This window comes from Colletotrichum jinshuiense, chromosome 6 (assembly GCF_051148585.1).
Source record: "Colletotrichum jinshuiense chromosome 6, complete sequence".
Taxonomy (NCBI): domain Eukaryota; kingdom Fungi; phylum Ascomycota; class Sordariomycetes; order Glomerellales; family Glomerellaceae; genus Colletotrichum; species Colletotrichum jinshuiense.
In genome coordinates, this window is record NC_139313.1 from 2640256 (window position 1) to 2658144 (window position 17889).

At 54.9% G+C, this 17889-nt stretch overlaps 5 protein-coding genes across 5 annotated transcripts; 2 read left to right on the forward strand and 3 right to left on the reverse strand.

Annotated features, from left to right (window-relative positions):
- Positions 1-153: 153 nt before the first annotated feature.
- On the reverse strand, positions 154-1539 carry EsH8_VI_000671 (pyridoxal phosphate-dependent transferase; the record flags this gene model as incomplete). The annotated part of the gene is made up of 4 exons (XM_083271924.1): positions 154-221; positions 272-1177; positions 1237-1370; positions 1424-1539. The coding sequence occupies 4 exons, from the start codon at positions 1537-1539 to the stop codon at positions 154-156; spliced, it is 1224 nt and encodes a 407-aa protein (XP_083127098.1).
- A 1118-nt stretch (positions 1540-2657) lies between these two features.
- EsH8_VI_000672 (oxidative DNA demethylase) lies at positions 2658-4666 on the forward strand (the record flags this gene model as incomplete). The annotated part of the gene is made up of 2 exons (XM_083271925.1): positions 2658-2721; positions 2781-4666. The coding sequence occupies 2 exons, from the start codon at positions 2658-2660 to the stop codon at positions 4664-4666; spliced, it is 1950 nt and encodes a 649-aa protein (XP_083127099.1).
- Positions 4667-5077: 411 nt separating this feature from the next.
- Positions 5078-7315, reverse strand: EsH8_VI_000673 (Metallo-dependent phosphatase-like protein; the record flags this gene model as incomplete). The annotated part of the gene is made up of 2 exons (XM_083271926.1): positions 5078-6981; positions 7135-7315. 2 exons carry the CDS (start codon positions 7313-7315, stop codon positions 5078-5080), a joined length of 2085 nt encoding a protein of 694 aa, XP_083127100.1.
- Positions 7316-9776: 2461 nt separating this feature from the next.
- Positions 9777-11213, reverse strand: EsH8_VI_000674 (glycine decarboxylase subunit T; the record flags this gene model as incomplete). Its single annotated transcript, XM_083271927.1, has 1 exon — positions 9777-11213. The coding sequence occupies one exon, from the start codon at positions 11211-11213 to the stop codon at positions 9777-9779; it is 1437 nt and encodes a 478-aa protein (XP_083127101.1).
- Positions 11214-13376: 2163 nt separating this feature from the next.
- EsH8_VI_000675 (mitogen-activated protein kinase kinase kinase) lies at positions 13377-17496 on the forward strand (the record flags this gene model as incomplete). Its single annotated transcript, XM_083271928.1, has 2 exons — positions 13377-16914; positions 16970-17496. 2 exons carry the CDS (start codon positions 13377-13379, stop codon positions 17494-17496), a joined length of 4065 nt encoding a protein of 1354 aa, XP_083127102.1.
- Positions 17497-17889: the final 393 nt, after the last annotated feature.

Consider the following 17889-nt stretch of genomic DNA (forward strand, 5'->3'; position numbering starts at 1 on the left):
GATCTTTATGACCATGTTTTACGACTTTTACTTTGTTTTTCAAAAGCTATGGAAGCCATGATTTATGTTCAGCGTCTATAGATACGAGACAGACAGCAGCTTTCCAGTAGCACCCTGGAAGTCGTTGTTCTTTCTAATCCTAATTCAACACCTCTACACGATTTGCTTCTTTTGCGACAATGCCATATCCAAGGCCGCAACGAAGCCTGTAATTTCATCAACTGGAGCTGGTTAGCGTCTAGTGAAATTACAAGAAGTGCTCTGAACTTACAGCTGTTGTAATGTACCATGCTGACCCTCACGATTCCGTCGGCAGGGTCAAGACCCAAGGTCTCTTTCACCAATCGGTACGAGTAAAAGTGCCCCCATCGGAATCCAAAGTTGGACTCTTTCTCTACGGCGGTCACTAGCTCTTTCGCTCCCCATCCCTTGACTCTGAAACTGATGGTCGGAACACGGCACTCCGTGCCAGCATCCGTCTCGCCGTATACCGTCACGTCGCCGCGCCCGTTGAGGTACTCAAGAAGCGTTGACTGTAGCAGTCTCTCTTGCTCTATCTTTCCCTTCCATTTCTCGGAGTCGGGAGTGCCGAGGTACTCCAAAACCCGCGGGATGGCCGAGACGAGCTCGTAGCTGCCTCCTGCGAGGCCAAGCTTCCCCTCGAGTGACTCGTGCGGGTTGAAGAAGTGACCTAGCGATCGCATGTGCCCATCCTGCACGCCACGGCTCGCGTAGAGCATGGCTGTGTGCGGGCCGTAGACTTTATACCACGAAAAGGCATAAAAGTCGACGCCGAGGGCCTTGACATCTACAGGCCGGTGCGGCGCGTAGGCCACACCGTCAACGCACACCAAACCCTGAGGTGTCTCCTTGTGGACGACAGTGGCAATACTGGCGACGTCGTGGATTGTGCCGAGAATGTTGCTTGCGTGTGTAAGGGTCACGAGGCGAGTTTTTTCTGAGAGTAAGGGTCTGAGGTTATCGACGGTGAGTTTGGGGTTTGTTGCGTCGGTGGATTTCCACCACTTTAGCTCGAGGTCCTGGCGGGCGGCGAGATCGACCCAGGAGGCGATGTTAGCTTCATGGTCGACAGACGAGACAATAATCTCGTCGCCTTTGTTGAAGGATAGGGTGTGGGAGATGTTGCGGAAAAGCTGGGTTGTTGATGCGCCGAACACTGGGTCGATGTCAGGATATATTTCTCAGGTCGGGACCGAAACGTTCAAGGGTCGTTACCAATCTCATCGGGGGATGCATTGATGTACTTGGCCCCGGCCTCGTAGCCTTTGCTGTACGATAGAGTTGCGCGCTGGCCGACCTCGTAAGACGCTCCCAGCTGGACGTTTGTCTGTGAGAGATATGATCGGATTCTGATTCTTGTTAGCGGGTTACTCGGGAAACGTACAAGCAGTCTCAGCTTTACGTATCAATGACGGTTTCCAGAGTCTGGCTTCCACCTGCATTATCGAAAAATACTTGGTCCTGTGCCAAAGCAGGGAATTTGGCTCTCACAGCGGCGATGTCGAGTTTAGATGACATGACGAAGCTGATAAAGTTGAGAATGCTGACAACTAGACTTCCGGCTTTGCAGTTTTGAGAGATGAGGAGATTTGGTCGTGGGAGGTAAGGAAGAGTACTACTACTCTGGCTATATTAACGCGAGAAGCTAGGTAGGCTAGTCGATGAGGGGAGATGTCACGATCGTGGCCTTGGTGTTGGAGCGGGGAGAGCTGTGATTGAGCTACGCGAATCAAATGGGTTAAACTGCGAGCAGCCCAATTGAGAATGACTGGTTATAAGCGTCTGCTAGAGCCCGCAATTGACGCCAACTATCGTGGATGCATGACGTTTGGTGCTGCGAGTGACACTCTCCAGCGGCGGGGAGGGGTTGTGGGGCGCGGGGTCGGCGGTTGGCAACGGCTCGCCGAAGCTCCGGTCTTGGGAGGGTGCCGCGGCAACACCGGGGCAAGCGCGGCCAAACCACCCTGCTTCCACTGATTCATCCGGTCACCCTGTTAGAGTATCCTTCAACCAAACGTTTACTGAGAGCTTGCAGTCTTCATCAAGCCAATCGGGTATAGTTTCAGTCAGGCACTGCTTCTACCAAAGTGCTCATGCAAGTTCAAGCGCCGGGACCGAATATTGCATGACATAAATGTATCTGCACGACGACATTGGCCGCTCGCTGGTAAGGCTGGCGGTTCGCAAATGCTTCGTCGTCGAGCGAAGTGTCCGGCGCTTCATCTGTCATGCACGTCCCTGAAGGAGTATGAACTGCAACGTACCTCCCTCAAGTCTGCAGCCCCTGGACTACTAGTTAGGCTGGCTGGATCTCACGTTGCCAGGAGGGGGGAAGGAAGGGGGGAAATGAAGGAAGAATATGGGCCAAGCGGTGTAAATGACGTTCCATGCTGAACGTGGAGGCGCAACGGCGCTTTGCAGCGCCCAACGGCGGGCGGCGGTTGGGGCCTCATGGGACGATTTGGCGCGAAAACAGCTGCTAAGGAAAAAATTTATGTGGGACCTCAGCCCACGTCCGATCTGATCAGCGATGTTGTTCTAATATGAATTTGGAGGCTGCCAATATTTTATTTTCCTGACGCACCGAAAAGATTCTCTCCAAACCGACCTGGCAAGAGACCAATTGATCGCCCAAGATGAAGCGCAAGGCCGACTCACGGGTTGACGACAAGAAGCCGTCCAAGAAGAAGTCCAAGACCAGTTAGCCAAACACCGCCATTCTCTGTCTCCCATCCCACTAACACCGAACCCTACAACAGCGCTCTCGGCCGACGTTGCGAAGTCGAGGTTCCGCGAGGGTCTCTTCGACAAGAAGGTCCACGAGTCCTACACCACCGAGTACGCCAATTCGAGCCCCTACAAGCACTCCGTCATCAATGGTTTAGTCAACGACAAACTCCTGCGCTCCGTCCGCGATGAGATCCGCGACAACGTCTCCTTCACCCCCAAGGAGACGGACATCTACAAGATCCATCAGTCGGGCGACCTCGCCAACCTTGACGGTCTCGACGATGAAGCGCTGGCAAAGCTCCCCTCGCTACTCTCCCTCCGAGATGCAATCTATTCCGAGACCTTCCGCAACTATGTTTCCCATATTACCGGCTGCGGCCCCTTGAGCGGCCGCAAGACCGACATGGCCATCAACGTCTATACCCCCGGCTGCTATCTTCTCTGCCACGACGACGTCATTGGCAGCCGCAAGGTCAGTTACATTCTGTATTTGACCGACCCAGACAAGCCCTGGAAGGCCGAATGGGGCGGCGCCCTTCGCCTGTTTCCTGTGCTCGAACGCAAGGGCAAGGACGGTGAGGTTGCCAAGACGCCCGCCCCGGACCACACGAAGGTCATCCCACCTGCCTGGAACCAGTTGTCCTTCTTCGCTGTCCAGCCGGGTGAGTCCTTCCACGATGTGGAGGAGGTCTATCATGCCGAGTCCAAGGCCCAGCTCGAGGAAGACGGCGGCCGCATCCGCATGGCGATCTCAGGCTGGTTCCACATCCCCCAAATCGGCGAGGACGGCTACATCAAGGGCGCAGAAGAGAAGCAGGTCAAAAACTCAGGCCTGATGCAGCTGCAGGGCAACCCGGACCAGCACGACACCCCGCGCTCCAAGCCTGCCAAGGTCGACAATCCCAAATCGAGCCTTGAGGGCTTTGACGAGGCCGGACTTGAGTTCCTGCTCAAGTACATCGCCCCAACATATCTCACCCCGGATACGCTGGAGCAGATCTCGGAGCACTTTGATGAGAACTCGAGCATCACCCTCCCCAATATTCTCTCCAGAAAGTTCTCTGCTCGTCTGAAAGAATACATTGAGTCACAGGAGAAGGAATCGCTGCCAGAAGAGAGCACGGCGATCGAAAAGAAGACCGCGTGGCGTGTTGCCCGGCCCCCACACAAGCACCGGTTCCTCTACCAGCATCCTGCGGGCGCCGATGAGCTGCGTAGTTCGCAGGAGGAAAACCCCCTGACGGAGCTCCTCGACCACCTTCTTCCCTCGCGCCAATTCCGGGAGTGGCTCCAGGTTGCCACTGGCACTGTCATCGAGAGCCATGAGTTCCTGGCCCGTCGCTTCCGTCACGGCCAGGACTACACTCTCGCTACAGGTCATGAGGGCAAGCCCCGTCTAGAGTTCAACCTGGGCATTACACCGACCAAGGGTTGGGGTGACGAAGACGAGGGAGATGAGAAGCCAGAAGAGGAGGAAGATGAGGAAGAGAGCAAAAAGGCCAATGGCAAATCTAAGAAGCGCAACAAGGGCAAGGGCAAAGCCAAGGCTAAGCCCGAACCCGAGCCCGAGCCGGAAGAGGAGACCGAGGTTGGCGGGCATGAAGTTTACATGGCCGGCGACGACGAGGACGAAGATGAGGACGCGGCCATCTACAAGTCGAGCGGCGATGACGACAACATCCTCTTCTTCCAGGCTGCCGCGTGGAATAAGCTTACGCTCGTGCTGCGCGACAGTGGTACGCTGCGTTTTGTCAAGTATGTCGGCCGCGCCGCCAAGGGCGACCGATGGGACGTCTCTGGCGCGCTCAACATCGACGAGGAGGCTTTGCCCGCAGAGGGCGATGCCGCCGACGAGGATACCGAAGAGGAGTGGAACGGCTTTTCCGACTCCCCGGAAACCAGCGACAGCGACTAGATGTACTGTAAAACTCGAGGTTTTTGTTTTCTACGATAGTTTTGCAAGGATCACACGTAACGCGCCACGCCATACGTTCGATTTGGGATATTCGGCAGACAAAAAGTAATGAATGACAATGATTCTCGCTCCATCATGGACTATGTGCCAGGTTTTTTTATATAGAAAATTGGATGAAGAATAAATAAAGTAATATGATTGAAAATGCTTCGGCAAGCCCAATCTATGGGCGACTCGGTCGACAAAACTATATAACTTCGCTACCCTTGCCAGTGTGCCTCTAAACGCCTCTGCCTCTTCATCTAGTCATGCAAAAATAAGCAGCCAGGAGGCATGCCAGCCTCTGACTATGCGGCTATAATCCGACAAATGCAACCCAACAATTCTCACGCCCTCTAACTCGTGCTACATCTAAAATTTCTTCAACTTCTTCTGAGGCACCGTCTTGACGAACGCGTGCTTGAGGAAATGCAGCCAAACCTTGTTGTGCTTCTTCTTCTTCTTCTTCTTGCCCTTCTTGCCCTTCTTATTCTTCTTCTTCTCTATTTCCATATCCTCGTCTTCGCCTGCGTCATCAGAGTCAAACTCTTCGTCATCTTCCACGAAATCCTCTAGCTCTGCGTCGGCGTTCTTTTCGAACTCTTCAACAAGGGCCTTGCCCTTGCCGTTTTCTTTAGCAATGCGGTTCGCCAGATTGACGTAACTCCGCACGGTCAGGTCCGACAGTTTGTAGATGTTGTCGGTGAAGGTGCTGTACTCAACCTCGAACTTGAAGGGGTGCGGCTTCGGCTTCTTGGACTTGGGATCCTTGTCTTTGTGGATGCCGTCACGCCACCTGTTCCCGGATGCGTCCTTGTTCTCGTGCGTCATGTCATTGTTGAGGTAGGTCAGGTTCGCAAAGTACTGGGTGTATCCAAGGAAGGTTAGGGGCTGAGGCGCATAAGCCGGGCCAGGGCCGGAGCCTGCAGGTGGTGGTTGCGGCACGATCAAGTGAGGGTCCTTGGGAGTGGTGGGCTTCTTCCCCTTCTTCCCCTTCTTGCCCTTCTTCTTTTTCTTGGCAGCATCGATGTCTCGCTTCAAGTCTTCATGGATGGGTTCGTCGTCGGTTGGGAGTTGCAGGGATGGCAACGCATTGGTGAATGAGTCCGTCCAGACTGCCGCGTCCTCGAGACCGGAAATGTTATACTCAACAATGCGAAGAGTAGGAAAGTAGTTGGGCACGATGCTAGGACCGACTAGAGAGAGGTGGTATCTCTCTGCATACTTGCCGCCCAAGTCCTTTGATGGCTTCTTCTTCTTGTTTTTGTTCCCCTTCGATTCCGACTTCACAGAGCCGTCGACTTCTAGGGTCTTGACGTCGATGGTCGGAAGCTTGGCCCAGCCTTCTCGCAACTCCTGGAGGTAGTCTTGTGCCGATTGAATCTCGAGCTCATCCTCAAAGGCCTCACGTTCGACCTCGTCATCGATCGCATATCCGCTCAGGATGTTGATGTCGATCTCCTTAGTGTCGTGCATGATGAAGTGGTCGATATTCATGTGGCCATAGAGAGACCCCACGACTACGTCGCGGTACTGCTGCATCCAGAGGTTGTACTTTTGCCAGCAGGTCTCGTCCCAGTTCTTCTTGCTATCGGTACGGGCAGGCGGTACGTGGCCCATGAGGATGGCCTTCATGCCACGCTCACGGAGGAACTCTAGCTGCACGCGGAGCCATTCCATCTGTTTGAATCCCGGCTCCGACGGCTGCTGGCAGTCGTCGACGCCGGCATTGCGGTCAAAGAAGTACAGCGTGTTCAAACTGAAGACGGCCAACTTCTTGGGAATGACCTCTACATAGAACCAGCCGCCATACTCGAAGGAATGGCGTTGCTCTTCCGGGATGAAGCGTTTCCAGATATCGGCATAGTACCCCAGCCATTTGTTGGGCCCTGGCAGAAGAATATTATGCGGCAGGATGTCATTGTTCCCAAACGTAGGAATAACAGGGACGGCCATTCGAGAGGCATCTTTCGGATCACCAAATGTTTCAGCAAACTTGTCGGCGATCCACCGATTTGTACCAAGCACCTGGCCTGGGCTACGAGGAATGCTCTCATCGCTGTCGTGGCGCGCAGAATCGCCGGTCCAGATGACGAAATCGATATCGTCTGCTATATTCGCGGCGATCCAGTCGAACGTCGCATTTACAAGGGAGGAGGGCGTATCGCAGTCAGACGTTTCTGCGCCGTAGTAGCCGGCGGGTCCATCACCTCCATGGCAGGCGATGCCTTCTTCGGTAGAGGAGTGAGTTTTATAGAATTGGTCAGGATGGAAATCTACAGGCAACGAAACCAACCATTAGCTGACATGATCCAAGTCTTCAATGCTCTGCGAGCTGGCAGGGCGGTGACCTAGTGCCCCCGAACGTCTCAACCGCAGCCGTGGTGGTCGTGCCGTCGGTTGAGTGCACTCGGGAAGCATTGACGTACCAGTAATGTGTAGAAATTTGCCATGTAAACGGCGAGGCTCGTCCTGGGCGTATGCGACCTCAGAGGCAATAACCTTTTGTTGCCCGCTGGCGACAGGTGTTGCGGTGACGCCATGCAGGAACTGCTGGAGCACGGCGAGCTGCAGAGGCAGCAAGCCCACTATTGCGGGTAAAGACCGCATTGCTGGGAGCTGAAGACGCGGTACCTGGTGAGATGTCCTATGGCTTGACGCAGGCACGACAGCCGGTGAGGATGATGCGGTTGAAAGAAATGACCGTCGCGTGTTGGTAGTTGGAAGCGAAGAACGACGGGGGGGACGCTTCCAGGTTATTAAGTCATGATTTTCGCTCCCCGAGTTTCCTTTCCCCGTAGAAAATAAATGGAAGCGTGAGCGCGGTCTAGAAATGAACAGGGACTGACTTGGTTTCTGGGCGTGGCCGTGACTTGACTTTCAGGGCTCCAGGGCTGGACGAGGCGGTAACAGGGACCAGGGAGCTGAGGTGCTGGGACGGGCGTCTGGGAGGGAGAGGGAAATGGGGGCCCACGTCACAATTAGTGTGCAGCCCTTGAGGTAGAACCCGGCTGCCTATGCTGCGAAGGGAATAGTGGTGGGTGACCCTAAGAAAACCAGTTGAACTTGAGGGGTGATCCTCCCGCCGTCCGCTGCTGGGCTTTTAACTTAACGGCCGAAATGGGAAGTGATGATGTCTGGTGGCGTGCAGTCATCCAGTGTTGCCGCTGACCGACTTGACTGGGAGGATGAAGGGTGTCAGCAAACGGCGAGAAGGAAGCATCACAGGTGCTTTTCTGAATCCAGGAGCGGCACGGGTGTCGTCGCATGCCTTTTTATTAATGTGCCTGCCTGTCCGTCCCTTTCGACCCGCCATTTCGTTGCCCTCCTGCGTCTTGTGCCAGTCGCTGGAAACATCGCAGAATAGACCATCAAGGTCCATGGATGGTCAGGACTGAAACCCTCACTGGACATTCACCCACTCCCCCTCCTCTCCAACCCCTCTCCCCCCTCTCCCCCTACCCATCTTAACCGCATCTCCAACGTCAATCCACTGACACGATGCCAGCCCACAAGGCTGAAAGCTTCGTCCGGCAGCCAATCGAGCTGCAGCACTCCAACACGTGTATTCGTTCCACGACACCCATTGCCCTGCTATGCTATGAACTGCCCGCCTGTTGGGCGAGACAGCAGTAAACCACAAGTCTTCCTTCCAACGAACCAGGCGGAGTCCCGATGGTGTCGAAGCTTCTGACCGGCCCTCGTGGCCTACTTGTCCCCCATCCACGCGTGAGAGGTTGCGAGACTGAGAGTGTGACCCTTGACCTGCACAAAAAGTCCGCAGACGCCGCATCCTGGGGTGGGCTGGCTGGCGCGAGTCAATCGGCACTTACCCAAGACCGTCGCTTGATCTGCCCGCTCCCATCGTGGGGCCGCGTGATGCCCCGATATACTACATATCCATGGATAGATTTGTTCAGTGTTTACGAATTATCCCCCTCCAAAGTGCCAAGACGTTCATTTCCTTATGCTGCGCGTCCAAGGAGGTCTTGTCAAATTTCAACATTATGGTGAAATCGGCTCCTGTCCATTCATTAACTGACAGGACTGACGTCATGCCATGTGCACCCATCCATTCTACTCTTGTGCCTACGCTCGCCGACCCCTTCTTGGAATGCAATGGCAGGAAAACTGAGGAACTATTAAGTGAGGTGAAGTCGGAATTCATCACATCCAATCACGTAGGTTCGCCTTGCCCGAACTTGCAGAATCTCTCTTATTGCGGTATGTGTCTGCTCACCCAGTGTTGGTCAGTTGACTGACTGTCCAACGCGATCCTTTACATAGTAGGGGTCCTGTCAGTGCAGCACACCAGTCCGAACAACGCCGAACTCGAGCCGAAATAGAATAATGCATCGCATGACCCCGGTTAGCTTGGTAAACCCCGATCTGCCATCAAACGCCAACCGCCTGCCGTCTCCCAGCTCGCGTGCAAGCCGAGTTCAGATAGTCAACATGCAACGGTCGGGGAAGTGTACCCGGGAGGAGACTTTGTTCAAGCACATCGAAAGTAACTCGGGTTGAATGCTGAATGCCTTCGACATAACAGAAGGGTACCCCCACATCAGCCAATGCGGTTCGCAAATAGGTACCTACCTACCTACCTAGGCCGGATCCGCTCTAGCGCACTGGCTCCATCCGCCAAACGCCAAAAGATTTCTGCGCTCCTTTGGTCTTTCCATTTTTTTCTCTTCTTCACATTCAAACGCAACACGAACCTGTCGATAAAGCTGCTGCCAGTCAACCTCTGCTATGTTTGCTGCACTCCAGGTTATCGTTGCCAGATCATACAGCCGCTCGTTTGAGGGTCGTCATCGCTTTTCGCTTCCGTGATGGCTTCCCATGAAGTAGTGGCCACATGTCTCAAACCGCACACGCATCGTCTTGAAACTCTTGCCATTGCGCTAGATCTCATTAGATGCTGGCCTGGGTTTTTTGTTTTCTGCGTGAGATACGCGTTCGCAGATGGAGCATTGTTATGGCTCGGATAGTTATGCCCGATACAAGCGAGAGACGAGAACTGCTGGAGCATCTTGTTGAAGGTCTTTAATTAATACAGCTTGCGTACCAATTACGCTGGCGGGGGGGTCGGTCCCTTGAAATATTTGCTAGGGACGAATGGCATTTTGGCCACTGTCACCGCCCTCTTCTTTCCTCGCACTACGACATCCAGCTCGGTGCCCGACTTATGCAGTCCCTCCTTGATATATCCCATGGCAATGTTCTTGCCCAAAGTCGGGCTAGGAGAACCACTGGTGATGACACCAACCTTTTCGCCGTCCTTGGTAAAGACCTCGGCGCCCTCGCGGGCAGGTGCGCCGGCTACGACGAAGCCCACACGACGTCTCTCTATGCCGGCGCCGCCCTTGCTCTTGGGCACGATCTGCTTGTTGATGACCTCGGCACCATGGAAGCCGCCCTTTGCCCTCCGCTCCTTGGGGATAACCCAAGAGAGGCTGCCCTCCACCGGCGTCGTCGTGTCATCAATGTCGTGGCCGTACAAGCACATACCAGCTTCCAGGCGCAGACTGTCTCGCGCTCCGAGGCCTGCGAGCTGAAGTCTCTCGGGACCGGCGACCTCAAGCAGGGTTCGAGCTAGCGGGTCTGCCTCGCCATTGGTAGACTTGAAGGAGATCTCGAAGCCGTCTTCACCAGTGTAGCCTCCTCGGCTGATCATGGCCTTCTCTGGCGTCGACTTCCACTCGCCGTTAACCTGGTATCTGAGTCGGGCAAAGGCGCTGTTACCGAAGTATAGCTTGGTCAAGTCCACACCATCGGCAGGGTCGACAAGCTCCTGGAGGATCTCTGCGCTTTGAGGGCCCTGCAGGGCAATCAGTCCGTAGCCCTCCAACACCTCCCACCAAAAGTCGCTGCCCTCCGGCTTCTGAAGATCGGCTGTCTGCTCGGTGAGATACTCGAAAATCTTATCCCGTGTGCCTGCGTTGGAGACGACGGCGTACTCATTCTCACCGAGGCGGGTGATCATGGTGTCGTCGACGATGCCTCCCGTCTTGGGCCACAGGAATGTGCTGAGCTTGCTCGTGTTGATCTCCATGTCCGCGACACTCGACGGCGTGACCGTCTCCAGGAACGCTGCGGCCCTAGGGCCGGTGAAGCGGTGCTGGACCATGTGACTGACGTCAAAGAGCGAGGCGTGGTTGCGCGTGAAGTGGTGGGACTCGGCGAGGCTCAAACCGGAGTACTGCACGGGCATGTGGTGACCGCCGAAGATGACCATCTTGCCGCCGTGGGCGATGTGGAAATCGTACAGCGGCGTCTTGTCCTGTTTGGAAAATCCGGCTAGCTTCTCCTTCCAGTTCTTGCGGGCCTCGGCTGAATAGAAGCGATGGTGTTGGCGTGCTGGGGCCGCCGCTGTCGGAGCCGGGCCGGTAGTGGAGGTCAGTCTGCCGGTGGCGGCGGCGGCAGCGAGGGGCCGGCCCTGGGAGGAGGGCGAGGCGAAAAGAGGCCGCGCCGTTCTTGCAACTGCAACCAATCGTGATCGGGTCATTTTGACGGACAATTGAGTGTTTGGTGATGGTTGACGTGAGAGTTCCCGGGGAAGAGAAGGGCGCGGGGCGAGGGAGCTTCAATTGAGTTCCCTTGTTCGATAACGATCAGTAGCGATAAGAGTGTGGACCCGACTCAAGCCGAGCTTCCAGCTATGTGATTGGTAAGTTTGAGGTCATGTTTCGGTCCACGATCCGAGTCCTCGGACTGACACCCGGCGAAGGTGTCTCGTCTCAACGCCGGGCTCAACTGTCGGAACTCTTTCCATAACCCTGACGGGCGCATAGCCGTGGAGACTGATTTTGTGAGTTTGCAAGTGAAGTCTCTATATTAAGCACTCCCAAGCGCGGCTAACAGATGTATGCATACGTGATCAGTGGTTACATGGTCGAGGAAAGCAATATAAGTAGTATCCCCGAAGAAAGCTGTTTTGTTTCGTCAATGTGCCAATGCGATCCTAGCCCATGGGGCGAATAGGCTTGCCATGAGCCATCTGAAACCAGATGTTGTTGGGCCTGAACGGCGGGCTCGTGGGTATTTGCTGCTGAAGAGGGCGAGACTGAGTCGCTTTGACTGCTGACTGCTTACATGAACTAACCGAGACTCGGGGAGTTGGCAAGACTACTTATCTTGAGCAACTACGTCTATGACCAGATTCGGCGGCGCTAACAACACCATTTGAGTGATGGAGACGCGTGAAGAGTGGGACTTGGAGCTGAGCTTGCGAAAATGTGCGACACCAAAAAAGCTGGGCCGCTGAATAGTTCGGTACGGTCCATAATTCATCATCGACGAATCTCGATCGGAAAGAAGGGATGTCTCAACAAAAGCCATGCCAGCTGCACAAGATCGACATTCATGTTACTCTACATGCCACAGAGCATCAGACCAACATCAGGATACGGAGCAGGAGGCTTGCCGCATCTTTCCATAGTGTATTACACGGCTCGTCAGACCCAGGTGCACCGGGCCCTAACATCCTTGATTATTCAAATTTCAAGCCATCATCAACAATTGCCCGCAGTGTCGCCAGAAGTCGACACACGATAGGTCGTGATGGACGATGGTCTACACAGATAGCGAGTGGCCGAGCAAAGTCTCGCCTGCAAAAGCCACACGGTGCGCCACGTCAGGCTTACAGGGAGCACTGTGGGCATTGCGTGGGCACTCGCCACAGCGCCTGGACCTGTCAGATGTCGTCTTCACCGAAACGTCGCATTGGGTTTTCGATCGCGCGGCACAAGGCTCGATGGCCACGCCCACACATGGTTGAAGAATCGCATGGCCGGACAAGGGCGAAGGGCCACACAGGCACACAGCTCCGATCCATCTCCAGTCACTCCAAGAGTCCCAAGACCCTAGAGGAGAGGCTAAAGCACCGTGGCGCCCTCGGCAAGCAACCCCCCGCAAAAGCTCCCGCCAGGATGCATCCCCTGCTTCTACCCGCCACTCATAGAACCCATCTGCTTCAGCAAATTACAGCTTGCCATACAGCGTAACCTCCATATGGCAGACTGCAATCGGTGGCTGCGCGCCTCGCACAAGTGCTCTCTATCGTCTGTAAAAGAAGTGCTAGCACTCCTGTGTGGACAAGGCTGCGCTGCTAGCGCTCCAACTTGGGGCGTGTCCCCGTTGATTGCCCGCCCCATCCATCCTTGTGCTGGACGACTTTAGCCTCCGGCCAGCCAATCGCCGCCCGCCAGCACCGTCCGCTGTCGCGCTCCCTTTTTCGTCTCTGGTTCCTTTCGCTCCGTCCGCTCCATATCAAATTTCACGTTGGGCTCATTTCGATTGCGGGTGCTGGACGGCATCGTGATCTTTTTTGCTTGACTTTTTTTTTTCCTCCTCTCCTCCCGTCCCGCCCCTCCGCTACATTGAGGGCCTGCATTGGATTCAGTCTAGCCCCATCCCAGCCGACGCGGATACGGTTGCCTCATGCCATCCTAATCTCCGTTCTATTTACACCTAAACGGTCTACTAGCAGGGCGCTCCGTCTCTGTCGCCTCCCATTGCTGCTGCATGTTGCTGTCCCTCTTTCGGACGAGTATCCACTGGCAGCTGCAGTGTTGAGCGACAGACCGAGGCGGGACGGCTGCCCACGCCCGTATCGGGAACCCATCACCTCACAAGGGACCCCCCCAAAGCCGACATACAACCAGGCACAATGTCCACCGAGCCGTCCCCTCGTGCTGTGCGATTCTCCAACGGAGACGACGAACTGCGCCCAGAAACGACCATGCCCCAGCGCCCCCTCCCCCTCGCTCTCGACTCAGACAACTCTGCCTCGTCTGCTGATTCTCATCCCGACGACCCGCACGCCCTCGAGCGCCAGGATGAACTCGGTTCCCTCGCCAGATACTCCGAGGGCCACGTCGCCGGCTCCATGTCGAATCTCGTCCAAGCTGCCGTAGCCAACGGCACGACGCGCAGTCTACGAAGCAACGCCAGCGACAGTGATGGAGCCTACGCAAATGGCGCCGCCGCCGCCGCCAAATCCCAAAGACCTAGCGCTCCTGCGAGAACCCCCTCCAACACGTACGCCCCGGCCGCCCATCGCAGGCCGCAACCCGCCCCCTCCTTTGTCGAGTCGGTTCGAGCATCGTCTAGAGGCCGCCCTCGCCCAAGCGAGAGGTTTCGCCAGCAGGAAAGAGCATACGTTCAGAGGTTGCGACAGGACCACAATGACGGGTATCCGTTTGACGGATACGCGAACGGCATGAGCCAAGGCGCAGATTCCGACTCGGAGGGGGAGACGCCCTCGTCCGAGGGTCCCTTCGACGACAGATACGACCAGGAGACGATTATGTTCTACGGCAACGAAGACTTCCAACCGACCGATGAGGATTTGAAGGACCCAACAAACCGAGAGAGGTTGGAATGGCACGGCATGCTGGAGGCTGTCCTGACTGGAGACGTCGTCAAGCAAGAAAAGAAGCGATTGATCGGATCCAACGAACAAGCAGTCGGGAAGAGTGGGCAAAAGGCAGAACTTTGGCTAGGTATACGCTCAAAAGTATGCGGGAGACATCTCCCCGTGCAAAGACGAATGGTCGAGGAGGCCCGCGCGACTTTAGACCGTATCATTGACGAGATTATCAACTTCTCCGTCAAGGGTGAGAGCGAGGCTGGCAAACCACCATACGAACAGGTGAAGGACGTGGTGAAGAAGCTTGACAAGGCTGAGGGACTATATCCTTCGTGGACGTCACTGGCAGCTGAGCACCCGTCGGCCAACTCCCCGCTCTTCCAGGAGGCATCGGAGTCTATCATTGCTTGGTACAACACTAACGAGCTGATCAATACCGAGCTTGCCATTCTCAAGAAATGGGTAGGCAATGAAGAGTTGGACTTTACGCGAACGCGGCAACGCTCGCCCGTAGGTAACGGCATCAGCGACGAGTCGTCGTTCCTCGACCGGCTGATGAAGGAAGACGGCCTGAGGTCCCTTTACGATGAGGAGTTTGATGATGAGAAGAACAAAGATGCGCACAAAGGCATGTTGCCGGGTATCTCAACCGTCATCAATAAGTCCAAGGAGACGCTCATTCGCAACTTCGCGGCCTTCCAGAAACGGCATCTCCCGCCCTATATCGAAGAGCTGCTCACGCTGATCAGTTTTCCCTCCCGATTGATTGAGGAGATTATCAAAGTGCGACTCGCCTACGCTAAGAAGGTCAAGGAGTCTGCGCAGCAAAATCCCATGATGCAGGACCAGATGATCAACCAGTTCCAGCTGCTCCTCAAACTGGCTATCCGCATCAAGCTGGAATGCCTTACTGTCACACAACCGGAACCTGGCTGGGAGCTACCACCCTGCATCGACGAGTCATTTGACCAGGTCGTGCTGGATGCTCTCAAATACTATTTCAAAATGCTCAACTGGAAGCTCAGTGGCAACAAGAATACATTCAAGGAAGCCGAATTGCTATTTGCGGAGTGGGACTTTGCCAACGAGATCGGCAGTCATCTACTGGGTGGAGACGTTGAGGTTGCTGAGCAGTTCAGCTCGCTAACCTTCAAAGCCATCAACCGTCTCAGTGTTACGTTCGAGAAGGAGCTCCAGGTGAAGCCGAAGGAGAGCACCGCCGAGATGAGCAAAAGATACAAGCAATGCCTAGATTCAGTGCGAGTAAGGCAGCGTATGCTACAGCGATTCTCCAGGATGTTGAGCGAAAACTACGAAAACGCGTCCGACTTCAGCATATCATTTGCGCCCGATAAACTGCAGGAGTTCTACGACAGACTAATCGTGTCAGGTCATTTTCAGGTGTTCACGGATCTCTACGAACAGGAAGGCATCTTCATCATGGCTTCGCCTTCTCTAGTGGAAAGACACGACGCGATCCAGTCCATCCTGGGCCTCAGCTCGCCGGAACAGTTTGCCGAGGACCCCAGCGACCCATACCTCTTGATCCTGCGGCCCGAGAGCAACCCGCACTGGTTTGGCGATATCGTGTCGCTTTCAGTACGGGAACGGAACATTGATCTGAAGAAGGGTCACATGAGGTTGGTCGCTACTGGTGCCCAGGCACGGCTCGTCAATGCCAGGAAGGCCTTCATCGATGCTGTCGACATGCATGTCGACCTGGTGGTTGAACAGCGATCGAACCTGCACAAAGTCAACACGCGTCTAATGGAGATCAGGCGTGTTGCCTACAAACTGTCCAATAACTTCATGGACAGCGTTGAAATTATCCGCAAACAGACCGAAGGCAGAGACGTCCAAGAACTTATTCAGACCTGCTTCGTCTTCGCGACGGAATTCGGTCAGCGGTCGCTTCTCGTCATGGACAGCAACCGAAAACAAATGAACAACCTCAAGTTGACCAAGCTTGCGTTGGACTGGGTTAGCTTCATCTGCGACGATTGTGTCGCATCGGATCGAAAGACGTTCCGATGGGCAGTCCTGGCTCTGGAGTTTGCCATGGGGATGACCAGGGGAAGGCATATTCTGGCTTTGGGCGAAGAGGAGTATGCCAGGCTCCGGGCCAAGGTAGCCGGCTGCATGGCTCTTCTCATCTCGCACTTCGACATCATGGGGGCGAGATCTAACTTAGCCGCCCAGGCAGAGAAGGAGCGCATCGAGGCTTTGGTGGGCCAGTTTAAGCGTCTTGATAAAAACAGGATGCTTGACGATCACGAGGCCTCAAAATACATTACAGAACAGCGGTTGGAGGAGCTTGACAAGGTCGACGAGATCAGGAAGGCGAAGGAGGCAGAGAGGCAGGCGCTCGGCCGCGTGCTCGAGGGAAATAACGAGGTTGACCGCTCTCTGGCCTACCTTTCGTCCTCGGCCACCAACATCACAATGCGCTGGCAACAAGGTCATTTTGTTGGTGGCGGCACCTTTGGCAATGTCTATGCTGCTATGAACCTCGATTCTGGCCACCTGATGGCTGTGAAGGAGATTCGTCTACAAGACCCAAAGCTGATCCCGACTATTGCCGAGCAGATCAAGGACGAGATGGGCGTGTTGGAAGTGCTCGATCATCCCAACGTCGTGTCGTACTACGGTATTGAAGTCCACCGCGATAGAGTCTACATCTTTATGGAGTTCTGTCAGGGTGGCTCTCTGGCGAACCTACTGGAGCACGGCCGCATCGAAGACGAACAGGTTATCATGGTTTACGCGTTGCAACTGCTCGAGGGTCTCGCATACCTTCACGAGAGTCGCATTGCCCACCGCGATATTAAACCTGAGAGTGAGTGCTACTTCAGGACGATGAGTGATTCCCATGCTAACGGATTCTTTCTTAGATATTCTCCTTGACCACAATGGCATCATCAAATACGTCGATTTTGGAGCTGCCAAGGTCATCGCCAGGCAAGGCAAGACGCTCGTCCAGGACATCACCGCCACCAAACCCAATAAGTCGATGACGGGAACGCCGATGTATATGTCACCTGAGGTGATCAAGGGAGAGAACCCCGGCAGGGCCGGATCGGTCGACATTTGGTCGCTGGGTTGTGTTATCCTCGAGATGGCTACAGGCCGCCGCCCTTGGGCCAACCTTGACAACGAATGGGCCATCATGTATAACATTGCCCAAGGCAACCCGCCCCAGATGCCATCCACCGATCAGCTCAGTCTCTCAGGTATCGACTTTTTAAAGAGATGCTTCACCAGAGACCCAAAGCAACGAGCGTCTGCTGTTGAGCTCCTGCAACACGAATGGATCATGACAATTCGCAGCCAGGTCGTGGAGCCACCTACGCCCAGTGATGCTAGCAGCTCAGCTCAGTCAACGCCCAGCACCAGGAGCACCAACGACGGTTTCTACTAGGCACAGAAACCGCCGCATAGTGTTGGCCTGTTCAGCTCCATCGATGCCCAGGTTCAGGAGCCACACCGAGCACCACATAGTTCCGGTCTCCCGACCGTCAAGGTAACAACTACGGATGACTCGGCATGAGCATCAAATGCCTCGATACTTTTATTCTTCTATAGCAACATACGGTCATTTTATCGCACACCGGGAAGCCCCCAGAAATTGCATCAGCGAAGCGTTCGGAGTCATTTCCTCGAGGGTTTATGTGCTTTTTCTGGTTGGGGTTTAAAGGAAGTCAATCGCTGCAGGGCAAGGGTTTCTTTACATGACAAACACGAACATAAATGGGAAACAAGGAACTCGGGAATATGGGAGGTTGATCACGAGTATGGCTAGGAAGACGTCACA